Genomic DNA, 16,910 nt, shown 5'->3' on the forward strand with positions numbered 1-16,910 from the left:
GAGGATCTGTCTGTGTGTACTCACGTTCTGACAAGGAGGATCTGTCTGTTCCTGTGTGTACTCACGTTCTGACAAGGAGGATCTGTCTGTCCCTGTGTGTACTCAGGTTCTGACAAGGAGGATCTGTTTGTCCCTGTGTGTACTCACGTTCTGACAAGGAGGATCTGTTTGTCCCTGTGTGTACTCACGTTCTGACAAGGAGGATTTGTCTGTCCCTGTGTGTACTCATGTTCTGACAAGGAGGATCTGTTTGTCCCTGTGTGTACTCACGTTCTGACAAGGAGGATCTGTCTGTCCCCGTGTGTACTCACGTTCTGACAAGGAGGATTTGTCTGTCCCTGTGTGTACTCATGTTCTGACAAGGAGGATCTGTCTGTCCCTGTGTGTACTCACGTTCTGACAAGGAGGATCTGTCTGTCCCTGTGTGTACTCACGTTCTGACAAGGAGGATCTGTCTGTCCCTGTGTGTACTCACGTTCTGACAAGGAGGATCTGTCTGTCCCTGTATGTACTCACGTTCTGACAAGGAGGATCTGTCTGTCCCTGTGTGTACTCACGTTCTGACAAGGAGGATCTGTCTGTCCCTGTGTGTACTCATGTTCTGACAAGGAGGATCTGTCTGTGTGTACTCATGTTCTGACAAGGAGGATCTGTCTGTGTGTACTCATGTTCTGACAAGGAGGATCTGTCTGTGTGTACTCATGTTCTGACAAGGAGGATTTGTCTGTCCCTGTATGTACTCATGTTCTGACAAGGAGGATCTGTCTGTATGTACTCATGTTCTGACAAGGAGGATTTGTCTGTCCCTGTATGTACTCACGTTCTGACAAGGAGGATCTGTTTGTCCCTGTGTGTACTCATGTTCTGACAAGGAGGATCTGTCTGTCCCTGTATGTACTCACGTTCTGACAAGGAGGATCTGTCTGTCCCTGTATGTACTCACGTTCTGACAAGGAGGATCTGTCTGTCCCTGTGTGTACTCATATTCTGACAAGGAGGATCTGTCTGTCCCTGTGTGTACTCATGTTCTGACAAGGAGGATCTGTTTGTCCCTGTGTGTACTCATGTTCTGACAAGGAGGATTTGTCTGTCCCTGTGTGTACTCATGTTCTGACAAGGAGGATTTGTCTGTCCCTGTGTGTACTCATGTTCTGACAAGGAGGATCTGTTTGTCCCTGTGTGTACTCATGTTCTGACAAGGAGGATCTGTCTGTGTGTACTCATGTTCTGACAAGGAGGATTTGTCTGTCCCTGTGTGTACTCATGTTCTGACAAGGAGGATCTGTCTGTCCCTGTGTGTACTCATGTTCTGACAAGGAGGATTTGTCTGTCCCTGTGTGTACTCACGTTCTGACAAGGAGGATCTGTCTGTCCCTGTATGTACTCATGTTCTGACAAGGAGGATCTGTCTGTGTGTACTCACATTCTGACAAGGAGGATCTGTCTGTCCCCATGTGTACTCACGTTCTGACAAGGAGGATCTGTCTGTCCCTGTGTGTACTCACGTTTTGACAAGGAGGATTTGTCTGTCCCTGTGTGTACTCACGTTCTGACAAGGAGGATCTGTCTGTCCCTGTATGTACTCATGTTCTGACAAGGAGGATCTGTCTGTGTGTACTCATGTTCTGACAAGGAGGATCTGTCTGTCCCTGTGTGTACTCACGTTCTGACAAGGCCTGTCTGAGCTGGTTCTTTAATCTGTTGGTCTCCCCGCGGAGATTCTCAATGTGCTGCATCAGGTTATGTGCTGTGTCACCGTTGTTCATATCACGTGGCGACGGTGGCGCCGATACGGGCTGGTCCAACTTCTCCTGCAGTAACCTGCATCACATACACAATGCTGCTTATTCCTTTAAACTTATGAAAACTTCATGACATGAAATATTTCTTATTCATTTTCTGAACAGTCACTTCATATTTATAACGGTACAATACACATACTATGATATTCTGAACATCATGATAATCAAACAGATATCTTTTCTAAAATTGTTCATTTAAATCTTACATCAACACTGTAGTAAATGTACTTATAAAACTGATGAAAAAGGTTCACAAAAGACCTTAAACTGATAATGGTAAGACAGGACACAACCAAAAGTTAGCCAAGTAAACACAAGACACAAAAATAAACCAATAGTGGTCACACAGGACACATCTTTATCTTAACCAAGTTAATACAACTGGAAGTTAGCCATGTTAACACAGGACGCAACAGTAAACCTACAATGGCCACACATGACACAAGTACAAGTTAGCCATGTTAACACAAGACACAATACTAAACCTACAATGGCCACACAGGACACAATTACAAGTTAGCCAAGTTAACACAAGACACAACAGTAAACTGATCATGGTCACACAAGTCACAACTAACCGCTTCTCGGCCTCCAGTTTATCCATCTTCTTCCACAGCCGATTGACCAATGACTCCTGTTCCTGCTCAAGGGCATTCTCCAACTCCACCTTCTCCCGGCGCAACTACAACAGGGAGAAATCATAATGATACAAGGCACAATATCATACATATGGTCTGTTTGGACACTGTGTCTGGACAACACCTTGAGCTACTGACCTGTTCTAGTGTCTGCTGTCTGGACACACCTTGAGCTACTGACCTGTTCTAGTGTTTGCTGTCTGGACACACCTTGGACTACTGACCTGTTCTAGTGTTTGCTGTCTGGGCACACCTTGGACTACTGACCTGTTCTAGTGTCTGCTGTCTGGACACACCTTGAGCTACTGACCTGTTCTAGTGTTTGCTGTCTGGACACACCTTGAGCTACTGACCTGTTCTAGTGTTTGCTGTCTGGACTACACCTTGAGCTACTGACCTGTTCTAGTGTTTGCTGTCTGGACTACACCTTGAGCTACTGACCTGTTCTAGTGTTTGCTGTCTTGACATCACATTGAGCCTCATACTGACCTGTTCTCGTGTCTGCTGTCTGGACAACACCTTGAGCTACTGACCTGTTCTTGTGTTTGCTGTCTGGACAACACCTTGAGCTACTGACCTGTTCTAGTGTTTGCTGTCTGGACTACACCTTGAGCTACTGACCTGTTCTATTGTTTGCTGTCTGGACTACACCTTGAGCTACTGACCTGTTCTAGTGTTTGCTGTCTGGACTACACCTTGAGCTACTGACCTGTTCTAGTGTTTGCTGTCTGGACTACACCTTGAGCTACTGACCTGTTCTAGTGTTTGCTGTCTGGACTACACCTTGAGCTACTGACCTGTTCTAGTGTTTGCTGTCTGGACTACACCTTGAGCTACTGACCTGTTCTAGTGTTTGCTGTCTGGACTACACCTTGAGCTACTGACCTGTTCTAGTGTTTGCTGTCTGGACACACCTTGAGCTACTGACCTGTTCTTGTGTCTGCTGTTTGGACAACACCTTGGGCTACTGACCTGTTCTCATGTCTGCTGTCTTGACATCACCTTGAGCCTCATACTGACCTGTTCTAGTGTTTGCTGTCTGGACAACACCTTGAGCTACTGACCTGTTCTAGTGTCTGCTGTTTGGACACTGTGTCTGCCTCCAGTTTCTCTATCTTCCTCATCAGCTTGTTGATCTGGTATTCCTGTTCCTTCTCCAATGTCTGTTCCAACTCTATCTTCTCCTGCCTCAACTGCAACAACAACAACAACAACAACTAACTACACCGACAGCAGATGTTAAAACAAGGGGCAAGTCCCTGTCACTGACTGGTAGCATCTCTTAGAGGTCAATACCAACAGCTTTGTACACGTCAGTACTTTCTAGAAACCCTTATTTGCTGGTTGTTGGTTGGTTGGTTGGTTGGTTGTTTTACACCGCACTCAGCAATATTCCAGTTATATGACAGCGGTCTGTAAATAATCGAGTATGGACCAGACAATCCAGTGATTAAAATCATGAACATCGATCCACGCAATTAGGATCTATGACATGCATCAACCAAGTCAGCGGGCCTGACCACCCGATCCCGTTTAGTCGCCTTTTACGACAAGCATAGTCACCTTTTACAGCAAGCATGGGTTGCTGAGACCTATTCTACTCCGGAATCTTCACGGGTTATTTGCTTGTATAATCTGAGAAAACTGTATGACAACATCCAACATATATGGAGGTATTGTCCTCAGTACATTTATTAGTAGTGGGACAATACATCGATGCATTTGGGTGATCATAATTTTTCACTTCTCGGTAGAAGTATCTATCATAATTGCACACTAAGTTAAAAGTATTGATTCTTACCTTAAATGTATTCTTTAATAAATGTTATATCAAACACTAATTTTTTGTGAAAATGAGTAGTGAAATCGTAAATAGTTTTATCCATTGTGCCATACTTGACACTGCCAACTGTAAATCGTTAATGGCCAGGTTTTGGGCGATCTATGAAAAAGATTGCTTACATTGCAATCTTAGTGCTAAGACGATCCTAACTCCCAAACTCAAGGTCAAAGGTCATGGCACCAAGATCGCTTTGAAGAACAGGGCCTCGTTCCACAAAGCGATCTTAGTGCTAAGACGATCCTAACTCCCAAACTCCAAGAATGACAAAGGTCATGGCACCAAGATCGCTTTGAAGAACAGGGCCTCGTTCCACAAAGCGATCTTAGTGCTAAGTTGGTCGTAACTCCCCTACTTAACATAGGCTTACAATCAAATAGCACTAAGATCGCATTGTGGAACGGGGCCCAGGCCCTGGAATCTGACAATCCAGTGGAGTCAGGGACATGCAATCAACCAAGTCAACAACCACGACTGCCTTATCTATACAGTTGCCTCCCAACACAGGCAAGCACAGGTTAACTTCTCTAAGAGGCATTTAGAAGTTGGAGTGCTAAGTAAGGATGTACGTGGATGAACATCACTTGATTGACAATGGTCTTAGAACTTACATTGATACGTTGCTCCTAATTGTAATATAGAAGTTGTTCATCCATATATCTTATACTTACTAATAACAGGTTACTTGGCAGCAGTCCTACCCTGTGATAGAAACTAACTGTTTCAGTCCACTGGTCCTTATAATGATAACAAATAGCAAAACCCTTAAAAGGGGCTATTTTCTTCTAGTCTTAATGATACCGTAACTATTGGGCAGTTTGGCAAGGACTACAGGACTAGTGCCAATTTCTAACGCTGGGGTAGTGGCAGATGACAGGCCCAAACTGTTCAGATAGGACTTACAACAAATAAGTCACTTGACTTATTACAAAATATCGAAGCAAGTCACGGCTGGTTTTTTTCATGAGTCAGTGACTGTTCATCATGTTCATGAACAAGAATGATGAATGACCACAGACTTGTTCATGAAGTATTTCTGCTGGGTGGTGCTTTGCGGCGTCACACAACACACGAACACTGACTTATTCATGTTATCTATACAGATTGTGTGAGGTAGAACAGGACCTGGTAGAACAGGACACGACATACCCTATACACAAACATCGGTCATCATCACTGATTTTCAGTGATCCATTCACATCATTTTCACCCCTAATTTAGTATTTTATTTTTTATGCCCACTGGAATCCACTTTGGTGGATAATCACTACTAGTTGTTCTTTAGCTTTGACATGTCATATTTAGGTCATATTCACTTCAAAGTCTTGACAAAAGTTTGCTTGCTTGTTTCCAGTTTCATAATCAATTCAACCGTTATGGACAAAACGATAACAAATAAATACAAATGATAATCATTACCTGATTAAATATAATGCATTTCCAGGATAAATCCCACAGCAATTATCCTGTTGTCTTGTTGCAAACAATACATAAACAATATCAGTTTCATGTGATCATAAATAATTCACTAGTTTCAGTCTGTATTCCCCTATTGTTAGTGTAGGGTGTCAGACCAGGTACTGTGCACGTGTGGTTTTACTCTCGTCATGAGTGACATCCCTCTGGGTTGTTTTAATCATACACTCAGACACAATAAGTAGAAGATCAGGGCACCACTGGGACAATGATCTCTTTCAATACTCTCAGGCGTTACCATTTTAGAATTAATTTACAAATTTAACGTTGAAGAGCAAGAACTATGAGACCAGTTCAGCGAAAATGGCAATGTGTAAGGATAGGGCTTTATATTTTTTGTAATTTTACAAAAAAACAGGATCTTTAAAAAACAAAGCAATTTAAACAAAGAAATAACACTTTTTGTCGATACAAAAACAGTGATGACTTTCTACTTTATTCCATTTGTTTTGCAAACTTAAAAAAAGTTCTTACTTGAAAGTTAAACACACTCTCAAGTCGAACTGAGCAGTATTTCAGACAGTTTACTGTCATTCCCATGACTCTTGGTGCCAGGCAATGCAAGAACTATGGTCAGCCCCTTCTATAGTGAAATGTATTTCTAAACACATGGCTGTAGAAATTGGACAGCACCATAACTGGTTACCATAGTTACATCTGGATCAGATATATATTTAAATGCGAGTTTTCATTTCTGAATTAAATTGGAGGTTTTGTTATTAACACCATATTAACATTAGCATGAAATGTACATAATTCCCCTGCTATATGTGCATACAGAGACAACGCGTGACAAACAACGCAAACTCTGTCTCCCCAGTGTATAAATCGCCAAGAGTAGATAGAAATGTCACTTTTTCTAAATTCCATCAAGAAATCCTAATAAAACACAATATCATTTTAGGAGAGCATTTTTTTAGATATTCTCTATTTAAGTTTTACATTTTATATCAAAACATTTCCAGGACATATATTGCCTATGTCATAGGTGAAAGGTATATCAACATTTAACAACTATTACAACTATTACATTACTGAATTTCTGATCTATGATGATGGTAAATATTTTTTCAAATCAAAATTAGAATTGGCCATTATTTTTATGCTAACTTAAAATGGTTAATTCAAATCAATGAAACAAATGTGAGATGTGAATTCCTTGATATTTGTCTAAAAAGCATAATTTTGAAAGTATTTTATTTAACATTATTGACAACAACCAATGACGACGGATGTCTTCTATTGAGCAGCAACAGACCATCACTGTGAGAAGTGTCCTTGACCTTCAGGATATAGCTGAGCATAGTGTTTCCTCAGCAGCATGTCTTAGACTTGACCTTTGTAACTTGACTTTGACATAAAGGTCAAGGTGAAGTGCTATTGCATACCAGTATGTGATGTCTAGCCCTAAACCATAGCAGTAAACACAGACAATTTTCACTGATAAATCTGACAGGGGAGATTAAGAGAAACAGATTATATTTTCCCCTAAGCATGCTCAGTATAACAGAATCAGAAATCACTGCCTACATCATTATCAGCCTGAAGATATAACATGCCTCCAATTTGGCAGAGTTCCTATATTTCAATGCCCTTGATGTTGAAAATCAAATTCATGCTTACCCTATGTTTACTTTATTTGAATAAAGGCCACTTAACATGCTGACATGTTATATTGCCTCGGAACCTATATCCTCATGTCATGCGGTCCCTCCAGTGTGTCATGTTGTCAGTCTTATCGGTTAGGTAATCACTCTCTAATGTCATGCATGAGTTTCCTGGAGAGATTGTTAGTGGGGTACTCCCCATCTACCCAGGCCCACCTGCATGAGTTTCCAGGAGAGATCGTTAGTGAGGTACTCCCCATCTATCCAGGCCCACCTGCATGAGTTTCCGGGACAGATCGTTAGTGAGGTACTCCCCTCTACCTGCACCCCTATAGACCCACATGCATGAGTTTCCGGGACAGATCGTTAGTGAGGTACTCCCTTCTACCTGCACCCTAAGAGACCCACCTGCATGAGTTTCCGGGACAGATCGTTAGTGAGGTACTCCCCTCTACCTGCACCTCTAGAGACCCACATGCATGAGTTTCCGGGTCAGATCGTTAGTGAGGTACTCCCTTCTACCTGCACCCTAAGAGACCCACCTGCATGAGTTTCCGGGACAGATCGTTAGTGAGGTACTCCCCTCTACCTGCACCCTAAGAGATCCACCTGCATGAGTTTCCTGGACAGATCGCTAGTGAGGTACTCCCCTCTACCTGCACCCCTAGAGACCCACCTGCATGAGTTTCCGGGACAGATCGTTAGTGAGGTATTCCTCCTCCTGCTCGTAGTTCATCGCCAGGGTCTCCTTCTCCTTCTTCAGAGACTGGATCTTCTTCAGCAGAGTGTTGCTGATAAACTCCTCCTCTTGTTCAGCTTTGGCTTGCTGCAAACGGAAGTCAACAACATCAGAATCATGGATGTCTTTTCTATTCAAACCAAATGCCATTTATCTCCAAGGTTAGATATGAATGATAGTCATAACTTAGTGATAACCTGGAAAGATCATCTTATTTGTTTCCCTTACTTGTGTTTTAGTTGTTGTTAATGTTGGATAAAGCTGTACTTAGAAATATTCCAGCAATATGATGGTGGCCTATGTATAAATAAGTCAGGACCAGACAATCCAGTGATGATATCATGAGCAACAATCCACGCTGTCAGGGTACGATGACAAGGAATCAACCAAATATCAATAAACAGTCGGTGCAATCTAATGAATGGGTTATGCCAACTGTGATACATATTTCCATAGTCAAAAGTAACAGAAGCCAAAGACATCTACAATATTGGTGAAGACAACTTGCAGATCCTGATAAGGCAAAGGGGAACAACCCTTCACAGCCACTTGCATTGTCTACAACCACTGGCCCACTCCCCTGAATCCTTTGATAATAAAAACATATTTGGTTGACAAATATACTGGTACATCAAATAATGAACAGAGAGAACCTGCATCACAGACTGGATAATGATATAACACTATATAACCTGTGGAAAATCAACCCAACATCATAGGATTGTCACCCCTCTATCAACAGACAGTACTTATTGACTGAGAGAACAACCCATATACAGTAAACATGGTGCACTACGGTTATAACAAACTCAAAGCGACCACTAATTTTAGTTTGTTATAACCATAATTCATTATAAGCACATATACAGCAAATGGCCGGGATGAAATAAAACAGTTTGTTATATCTCTCTGTTCGTTATAAAAATAGTTTACTGTTCTTGCATGCCAAACTCTTTAACCAAGTGAGTGAGTGAGTGAGTGAGTGAGTGAGTGAGTGAGTTTGATTTTATGCCGCTTATAGCAATATTCCAGGTTGGTTTTGTTGTGGGGTATATACTTTCTCAATCACCTGTTGAGTTCAACAGGAGTAAGCATATATTCCGAAACGTGTTTCTCACGATAAAGAAGTTGACATTCAGAAATTCTCTCTCTCATATGTATCACTACTGAATGTAATTCAAACCAGTTAAACCACTAAACTGACACGCAATGATGTTACAACAGCTTATTGTTGTCAGTGGCCAAGATTAATCCTCGGTGTATCCTAAATCATTTCAAACAGTTCTGTCAAGCAGATCCTTGATGCAGTCATTGATTGCACCACGACAGAAAAACATGCAGTCCCAGCTGCACTGCACTGTTCGTCAACAGTTCAAATTCAGTCCAAGGTCACCTCGTCCCATGCACGCTGTACTATATGCAACCCAAACTAACACAGAGCTGTCGAACAGGATACCATGGAGGAGGGGTCCCTGTGATAGCAGAGATGACCTTGGTGCTAGGAATCAGCAGCAGTATCTACTGCATTTACAAACACGATGAACAAAGGCTCGCATTCCAACAACCGGTGTCTCCTTGCGTCACTTCACATATATTTGATACACATTAAGTGTCATCTCACTGTATTTTGTCATACAGATTTAGCATGTCTACTGTCATTTCACCATATTTGTGAGAAACTTTCAGTGCCATGTAACGACACACCTTAAGTGCCATGTAACCATAATCTTATCTAATCATGCTGATACACATCCTAGTAAGATATACTGATAATGTAGGTTCAATCAATAATCTTATATGTGATATACTTCAACACACATCTGATACATTCTTGTGTCATTTTGTCCTGGTGTCCTTTTACCATGTTTACCAAATATGTAATACATTATGTCATTTCCTCATATAAATAATACATTATTATGTCATTTCCTCATATAAATAATACATTCTTGTGTCATTTCCTTATATAAATAATACATTCTTGTGTCATTTCCTCATATAAATAATACATTATTATGTCATTTCCTCATATAAATAATACATTCTTGTGTCATTTCCTCAAATAAATAATACATTCTTGTGTCATTTCCTCATATAAATAATACATTCTTGTGTCATTTCCTCATATAAGTGATACTCTGTATAACATTACTCTGTGGGACTGTGTATAACATTACTCTGTGGGACTGTGTCAAGTGAGTGAGTGAGTATGTTTTACGCCGCTTTTAGCAATATTCCAGTGATATCACGGCGGGGGACACCAGAAATGGGCTTCACACATTGTACCCATGTCGGGAATCGAACCCGGGTCTTCGGCATGATGAGCGAACGCTTTAACCATTAGGCTACCCGACCGCCCCGAGACTGTGTATAACATTACTCTGTGGGACTGTATATAACATTACTCTGTGGGACTGTGTATAACATTACTCTGTGGGACTGTATATAACATTACTCTGTGGGACTGTATAACATTACTCTGTGGGTCTGTATAACATTACTCTGTGGGACTGTGTATAACATTACTCTGTGGGACTGTGTATAACATTACTCTGTGGGACTGTGTATAACATTACTCTGTGGGACTGTATATAACATTACTCTGTGGGACTGTGTATAACATTACTCTGTGGGACTGTATATAACATTACTCTGTGGGACTGTGTATAACATTACTCTGTGGGACTGTGTATAACATTACTCTGTGGGACTGTGTATAACATTACTCTGTGGGACTGTATAACATTACTCTGTGGGACTGTGTATAACATTACTCTGTGGGACTGTGTATAACATTACTCTGTGGGACTGTATAACATTACTCTGTGGGACTGTGTATAACATTACTCTGTGGGACTGTATATAACATTACTCTGTGGGACTGTGTATAACATTACTCTGTGGGACTGTGTATAACATTACTCTGTGGGACTGTATAACATTACTCTGTGGGACTGTGTATAACATTACTCTGTGGGACTGTGTATAACATTACTCTGTGGGACTGTATAACATTTCTCTGTGGGACTGTATAACATTACTCTGTGGGACTCTGTATAACATTACTCTGTGGGACTGTATATAACATTACTCTGTGGGACTGTATAACATTACTCTGTGGGACTGTGTATAACATTACTCTGTGGGACTGTGTATAACATTACTCTGTGGTACTGTATAACATTATTCTGTGGTACTGTATAACATTCCTCTGGTGAATCTGGTTTAACGCTGCTTTGAAAAGGGTTTCAGATATCATGGCCTGTCAGTTTGATGTGGGAAGAAAGCCTGCTGTGATGCAGGTCTGAAACCCACCAGCACAGGTAAGGTGCTGACAAATCAAGAAACAATAATAAGGGCACATCTGAGGTTATACTCTGATTCTTAGGTTTCTGGCACGCCTAAGGTAGGTAACTCTGCAGGGTGAATTATGATCCCTTGGATGACTGGGCCAGGTGTGCCTAATGTAGAACATGGTGTGCCCCATTAATAGTTTGTCGTTTCTGAAAATTGTGTCTCATCTCGATTTAGCAGTGACTCGGGTAAATATTTACTGAAAACGATATCAAGAGGAAAGTACAATGGTTTAAGTACATAGCAGCCTTATAAATTACTGTAAATCTTGAAATTAACACGAGCATGAATTAAATGCGAAAAATGCAATTTTAAACATCGCATGTATATCGACAATAAGACATTTTGGATAGCAAAAATACCAACTTAGACATACACTGATGTATTCCACACCACTGTTTATTGAGCAGCACTTGTATATGAAGCATACAAACAATGTCATTCAAACACTAATTACGTCCTGTGAATTGTCACTGCTGGGGTCAAGACAAGAGTTCTCCTCACTTATGTCATCACTGATCACACCTGCAAGTCCAAACAGACGCCAACCTTTGTTCTTTGCGAATGCATCAAAGGCCACACGAGCCAGCGCGCATGTATTGTTTTTGCAGAAGTACTTTACTCATAGCTAATAAGCGGTGCTATTTGGTGTGTGATTGGATTAATGTAAGGTTGAATTAAGGTGAGGATTCTAAACCTGACATTTTTAGATAGACATCCACTCATGCTTGAGAGGAGGGGGTGTCGCATTCATATTGAGTCTCATTTTTGGCTAGGGTCCAGTGGTCGCATTCTTTTGGAGACGCATTAATTTCAGAGTTTGCATCTTACCTTGCTTGAATGGGACAAAAAGTATCCTATGTTTACATGTTCTATCAGGTTTATTCAAATCCAGTTTGCAGCAAAATTGAATGCATAGAGAACTGGTTCAGAATTACAGCCCTTAAATGCTACTTGTCGATGAGGACAGCCATCATGCGATTTTTACTTGTCCTCTGCACGACTAAGTAGTCTCTGGCAGACGGAATGTTGAAGGCTACACAGTTGACCACATTTGACATGTCCTATCATTTAATATATGTAACAAAAGGAAATTAATATTAATAACAACACAAATAAAAATATCTCACAGCAAAACTTCACAAATTTAAACTTATGACTACCTCAATACACACCTTAACAACTTGCACTGATATTGGAAAAGTAATTGTTGTGAAGATATGTGATGAATGCTAACTTTACACCACAAATCTTATTACGTTCATATCATACTGGCGTAAGCTATCAAAACAATTACAGCCGAGCTTCAGATGACTAAGACCTCAAACATTTCCTATGACATGGCTCCTTGAAACTTCGACACACTCAGAGTAGAAGCATGATAAACTTGTAAGAATGATCATGAGCGGTCAACCACATAAGTTGTGTCATTATGTCTGCGGTGATGAATCACTGTCATTATGAACAAAACCACTTTCAGTCTCTTGAGACAATAGGGATTATCTAGTCCTGCTCACACACACTCTGATGTTTGGCCTCAGGTCTGCAGGATCTGTCACTAGAAATCCCCAAATACGAATTTGACATTTCCTATTTCATGTAAATATTGTATGCTAATGTGATGACTTGGTCGAGGTGACATATGCCACTGATAACAGACCCAAGAAAGAGGCTTAATTTGACATTATTGTACAGAATTCAACGTTACAATGCAAAGTTAAAATACCTTAAAAAATAAAAGAATATGAACTCTCTTTTTTTAAACAAAATAACATTTTTTTTCGAATTTGCCTGCCAAGGGCACTTAGTTTGGGATCCAAGACAAACACTGTTTGAGAATCCTATCTTGCCAAAAGAAGAAAAACAGTTCAGACCGCACAAACTAATGCTAAGAAGCATCAAGCAATGCATATTGGCAATAGCATCAGTTTGTCGAATGCTAAAGGTATCCCAAGGGCTAGTAGAATTTCAGGCTTTTTCAGGGATGTCCCAATATGTTATCAGTATACGGGGAAGTGAATGTTCCATATTAAGCATGTTAAAGTTTGCATCACTGTCTTCATTAATGGCTAAACATAAACATGTTTATCAATATCATAGACAGCTGGCAGGGCTGACATCGGTGAGTGAGTGAGTGAGTGAGTGAGTGAGTGAGTGAGTGAGTGAGTGAGTGAGTGAGTGAGTGAGTGAGTGAGTGAGTGAGTGAGTGAGTGAGTGAGTGAGTGAGTGAGTGAGTGAGTGAGTGAGTGAGTGAGTGAGTGAGTATGCTTTTACACCACTTTTAGCAATATTCCTGCAGTATCCTGGCAGGGACACAAGAGTGAGTGAGTATGCTTTTACACCACTTTTAGCAATATCCCTGCAATATCCTGGCGGGGACACAAGAAGTGGACCTCACACATTGTGCCTATGCGAGGAATCAAACCCTGGGCTCTGGTGTGATTAGCAAATGCTTTAACCACTAGCCTACACCACCACCCTGTAATGGAACAGATCTGACTAGCTAGCCTAGCTGTACTGAAAGAAACCTCCATGGATGTGTAGTAATTCTATCTTCCTAATACTAAGAGGCAAATCTAGATATGTGAACAGTACAAAAGACTCCAGTCTCTTATAGGGACAACTTGTTCTTATTATTTACATAATCTAAAAATTATGATGTAAACTATTAATTATTGCCTTAGAGACTTGTGCAAGTCTAGTGACTAGTACCCATGTATGAACATGAGTCCATAACACAGTGGTAAACATGGTAAGACAGATTGACAGCATTCATCTACTGATATAAAGGTTATCACGCGAGTGTGTTTGGGGATGAATGTCCTGTATTAGCATGATTAGGAATAATCATTGTATTTAGCAAGCCTTGGCGAGTGAAATACATAGTGTGTATTCCTAACACAGGATACATACCATCCCCAAACACACAAGTGTGATATCATTCTCCAATTCTGTGCTCGAAAAATCTCTTCCCAATTTCTCACAAACATTACCCAAACATTGCAAGTTTTCCTGGAGAGTGCACATTTATTATACATGATGTCAGGTAGGTAAGTGATGTGTCAGTCACTGACTCAGACAATGACAACAGTCAATATGGTTAAAACTGAAACCTGTCTCTTATGCAGTGACGTAACTACATATAGGCAAAACAACAATTGGTCTGCAAGCACAGATATGGAAACTGATCCTGCTAGACTAGTGTCCTCGCTAAATTGTTTCACAATTTATATCATCAGAGTTGCCAAAACGTGTAAAATGCCTTAACTACGTCAGAATTAGACACTGATTTGAAGTATATGAGACTATTCTTACGATAATGATATCAATTATCCCAGTAGTTTTCCAGATTCTTAAGGGTTAATTCTGACTCAACCGTTGAATGACAAGGGCGATGCCATGTTTGTTTGTAGTCCCTATTTGACTTTCATATTTGCATCTCTATCCGCATATGACCCCAATGGATATCAATTTTTTCTGTTGGCTTTATCCTGCCAAGAAACCTACCCATGACATGGTAAATAGTTTTCTGTGACAATACTGTTATACACAGCAGAATCTATGCTTCCACCAAATCCCTCATAGACATTGATCATTGTAGAATAGTAGCATGAAGAGGTTGTTTGTTGACTTTGACAACGATGGGTAAAAACCTTCAAATGGAAGGTTTGTTAATATATTTGCTTATTGCAATACACAGTCATCTATTGTTTGTCATATCCTAAATATCTGACACATCTGTGAATCACACATTGCTCTAGTTGACCTTTAACTTCAAGGTCACCATTTTCATGATTTCCTCAATTTTCAATTGTTTGCAACTGTTATCTGAACAAGGGTAAATAATGTAATTGACATAAACATCAACTGCATTTCCCAGACATTGGAATTGTAAATTGTAAATTCCCCCAAGGAGGTCAGTACCCAGTAGTTGTGTTGTACCCTTGACATATACAAAACGTTAGTTATGTTCCAAATAATCAATCTCATCAATAAATGTAACCAGGGAAATGATAATGAAACCTATGATCTATCAATTTTCAATTACAAAAATAATTTGAATGAATTAATAGTGAGTGAGTGAGTATGGTTTTACGCCGCTTTTAGCAATATTCCAGCAATATCACGGCAGGGGGACACCAGAAATGGGCTTCACACAATGTACCCCTGTGAGGAATCGAACCCGGGTCTACGGTGGGACGGGTGAATGCTTTAACCACAAGGCTACCCTACCGCCCCAAATGAATTTGTAAGGATGATGACATGGAGTGTCGCATGGAACATCGGAGGTTTCAGGCCTGTTTGTATTGCAACCTCTCCTGATTGGGGAGTTGTATTGCAAAGTTTTGTAAAACATCACACAAACAGTTTGCTATGTAACTCTTGTTACTTGCATGAAACAAAGAGAAAAATGCTCTAAATGTGTCATATTTCTATTCACAAATATGATCGATCATGAAACTATGCATGAATCTTGAAGGTGAACCAAATCCCAGCACAAACTGATGTCAGTGATCTCCAGCACGCTTACTGAGAACCAGTAGCTGTATGTCAGAGATCTCCAGCACACTTACTGAGAACCAGTAGCTGTATGTCAGAGATCTCCAGCACACTTACTGAGAACCAGTAGCTGTATGTCAGTGATCTCCAGCACACTTACTGAGAACCAGTAGCTGTATGTCAGAGATCTCCAGCACACTTACTGAGAACCAGTAGCTGTATGTCAGTGATCTCCGACACACTTACTGAGAACCAGTAGCTGTATGTCAGAGATCTCCGGCACACTTACTGAGAACCAGTAGCTGTATGTCAGAGATCTCCAGCACACTTACTGAGAACCAGTAGCTGTATGTCAGTGATCTCCGGCACACTCACTGAGAACCAGTAGCTGCTCCACTGCTATCTTACCAGCCAGATCAAAATGCAAAAAGCTGATTTTCACTAATCACCGGTTTTGCCGTTTCACTCTCCAGGGCAAAGACAGCCATTATGATGATATTATTGCTATTCTTGTGATTAACATGAAATATATATTAAGCTTGGTGCGGGAAGATTGTCAGATTACACAGCCAGGGAGACTGTTTGAGAGCCTGACACCACTTCCACATCCAACTACACTCAAATATCAAGTGTTTATCATGTTAATAGCCTTTCAAACATAGGGGGTATTAGTGTACTGCAGCAAAATACATTTAAGTACAAGGAGTGTCTTGTGTAAGGTGAGGTGAAATGGGGTCTAACATCGAGTCCAAGATTATTGCACTTATATAACGACCTCAATGCACTTGCGTGCCTGCATGAGGCTGCTGGTACTAGTCCAGACTTATGCCATTTAATAGTGCTAGCACACAGTATACTGACTACAAGCCAACCAGTTCTTGTTTCGCCCCCTTTATGCAGAGCACCAGGCAGGGTAACAACAAGTACCATCTTTTAACGTCTTTTGGTATGATG

General features: G+C 40.7%; 1 protein-coding gene across 1 annotated transcript in view; it reads right to left on the bottom strand.

Moving 5' to 3' along the window:
* Positions 1-16,910, bottom strand: part of LOC139469876 (coiled-coil domain-containing protein 6-like) — a 35,945-nt gene that overhangs the window by 12,813 nt on the left and 6,222 nt on the right. The window contains exons 2-5 of the mRNA XM_071252192.1: positions 8,040-8,189; positions 3,505-3,633; positions 2,381-2,484; positions 1,664-1,821 (exon numbers count right to left, since the gene is read on the bottom strand). Coding sequence (XP_071108293.1) covers positions 1,664-1,821; positions 2,381-2,484; positions 3,505-3,633; positions 8,040-8,189 — 541 coding nt within the window. The remainder of the gene's footprint in view (positions 1-1,663; positions 1,822-2,380; positions 2,485-3,504; positions 3,634-8,039; positions 8,190-16,910) is intronic.

This window comes from Haliotis cracherodii, unplaced genomic scaffold (genome assembly GCF_022045235.1).
Source record: "Haliotis cracherodii isolate W230 unplaced genomic scaffold, xgHalCrac1.p SCAF_2, whole genome shotgun sequence".
NCBI lineage: Eukaryota > Metazoa > Mollusca > Gastropoda > Lepetellida > Haliotidae > Haliotis > Haliotis cracherodii.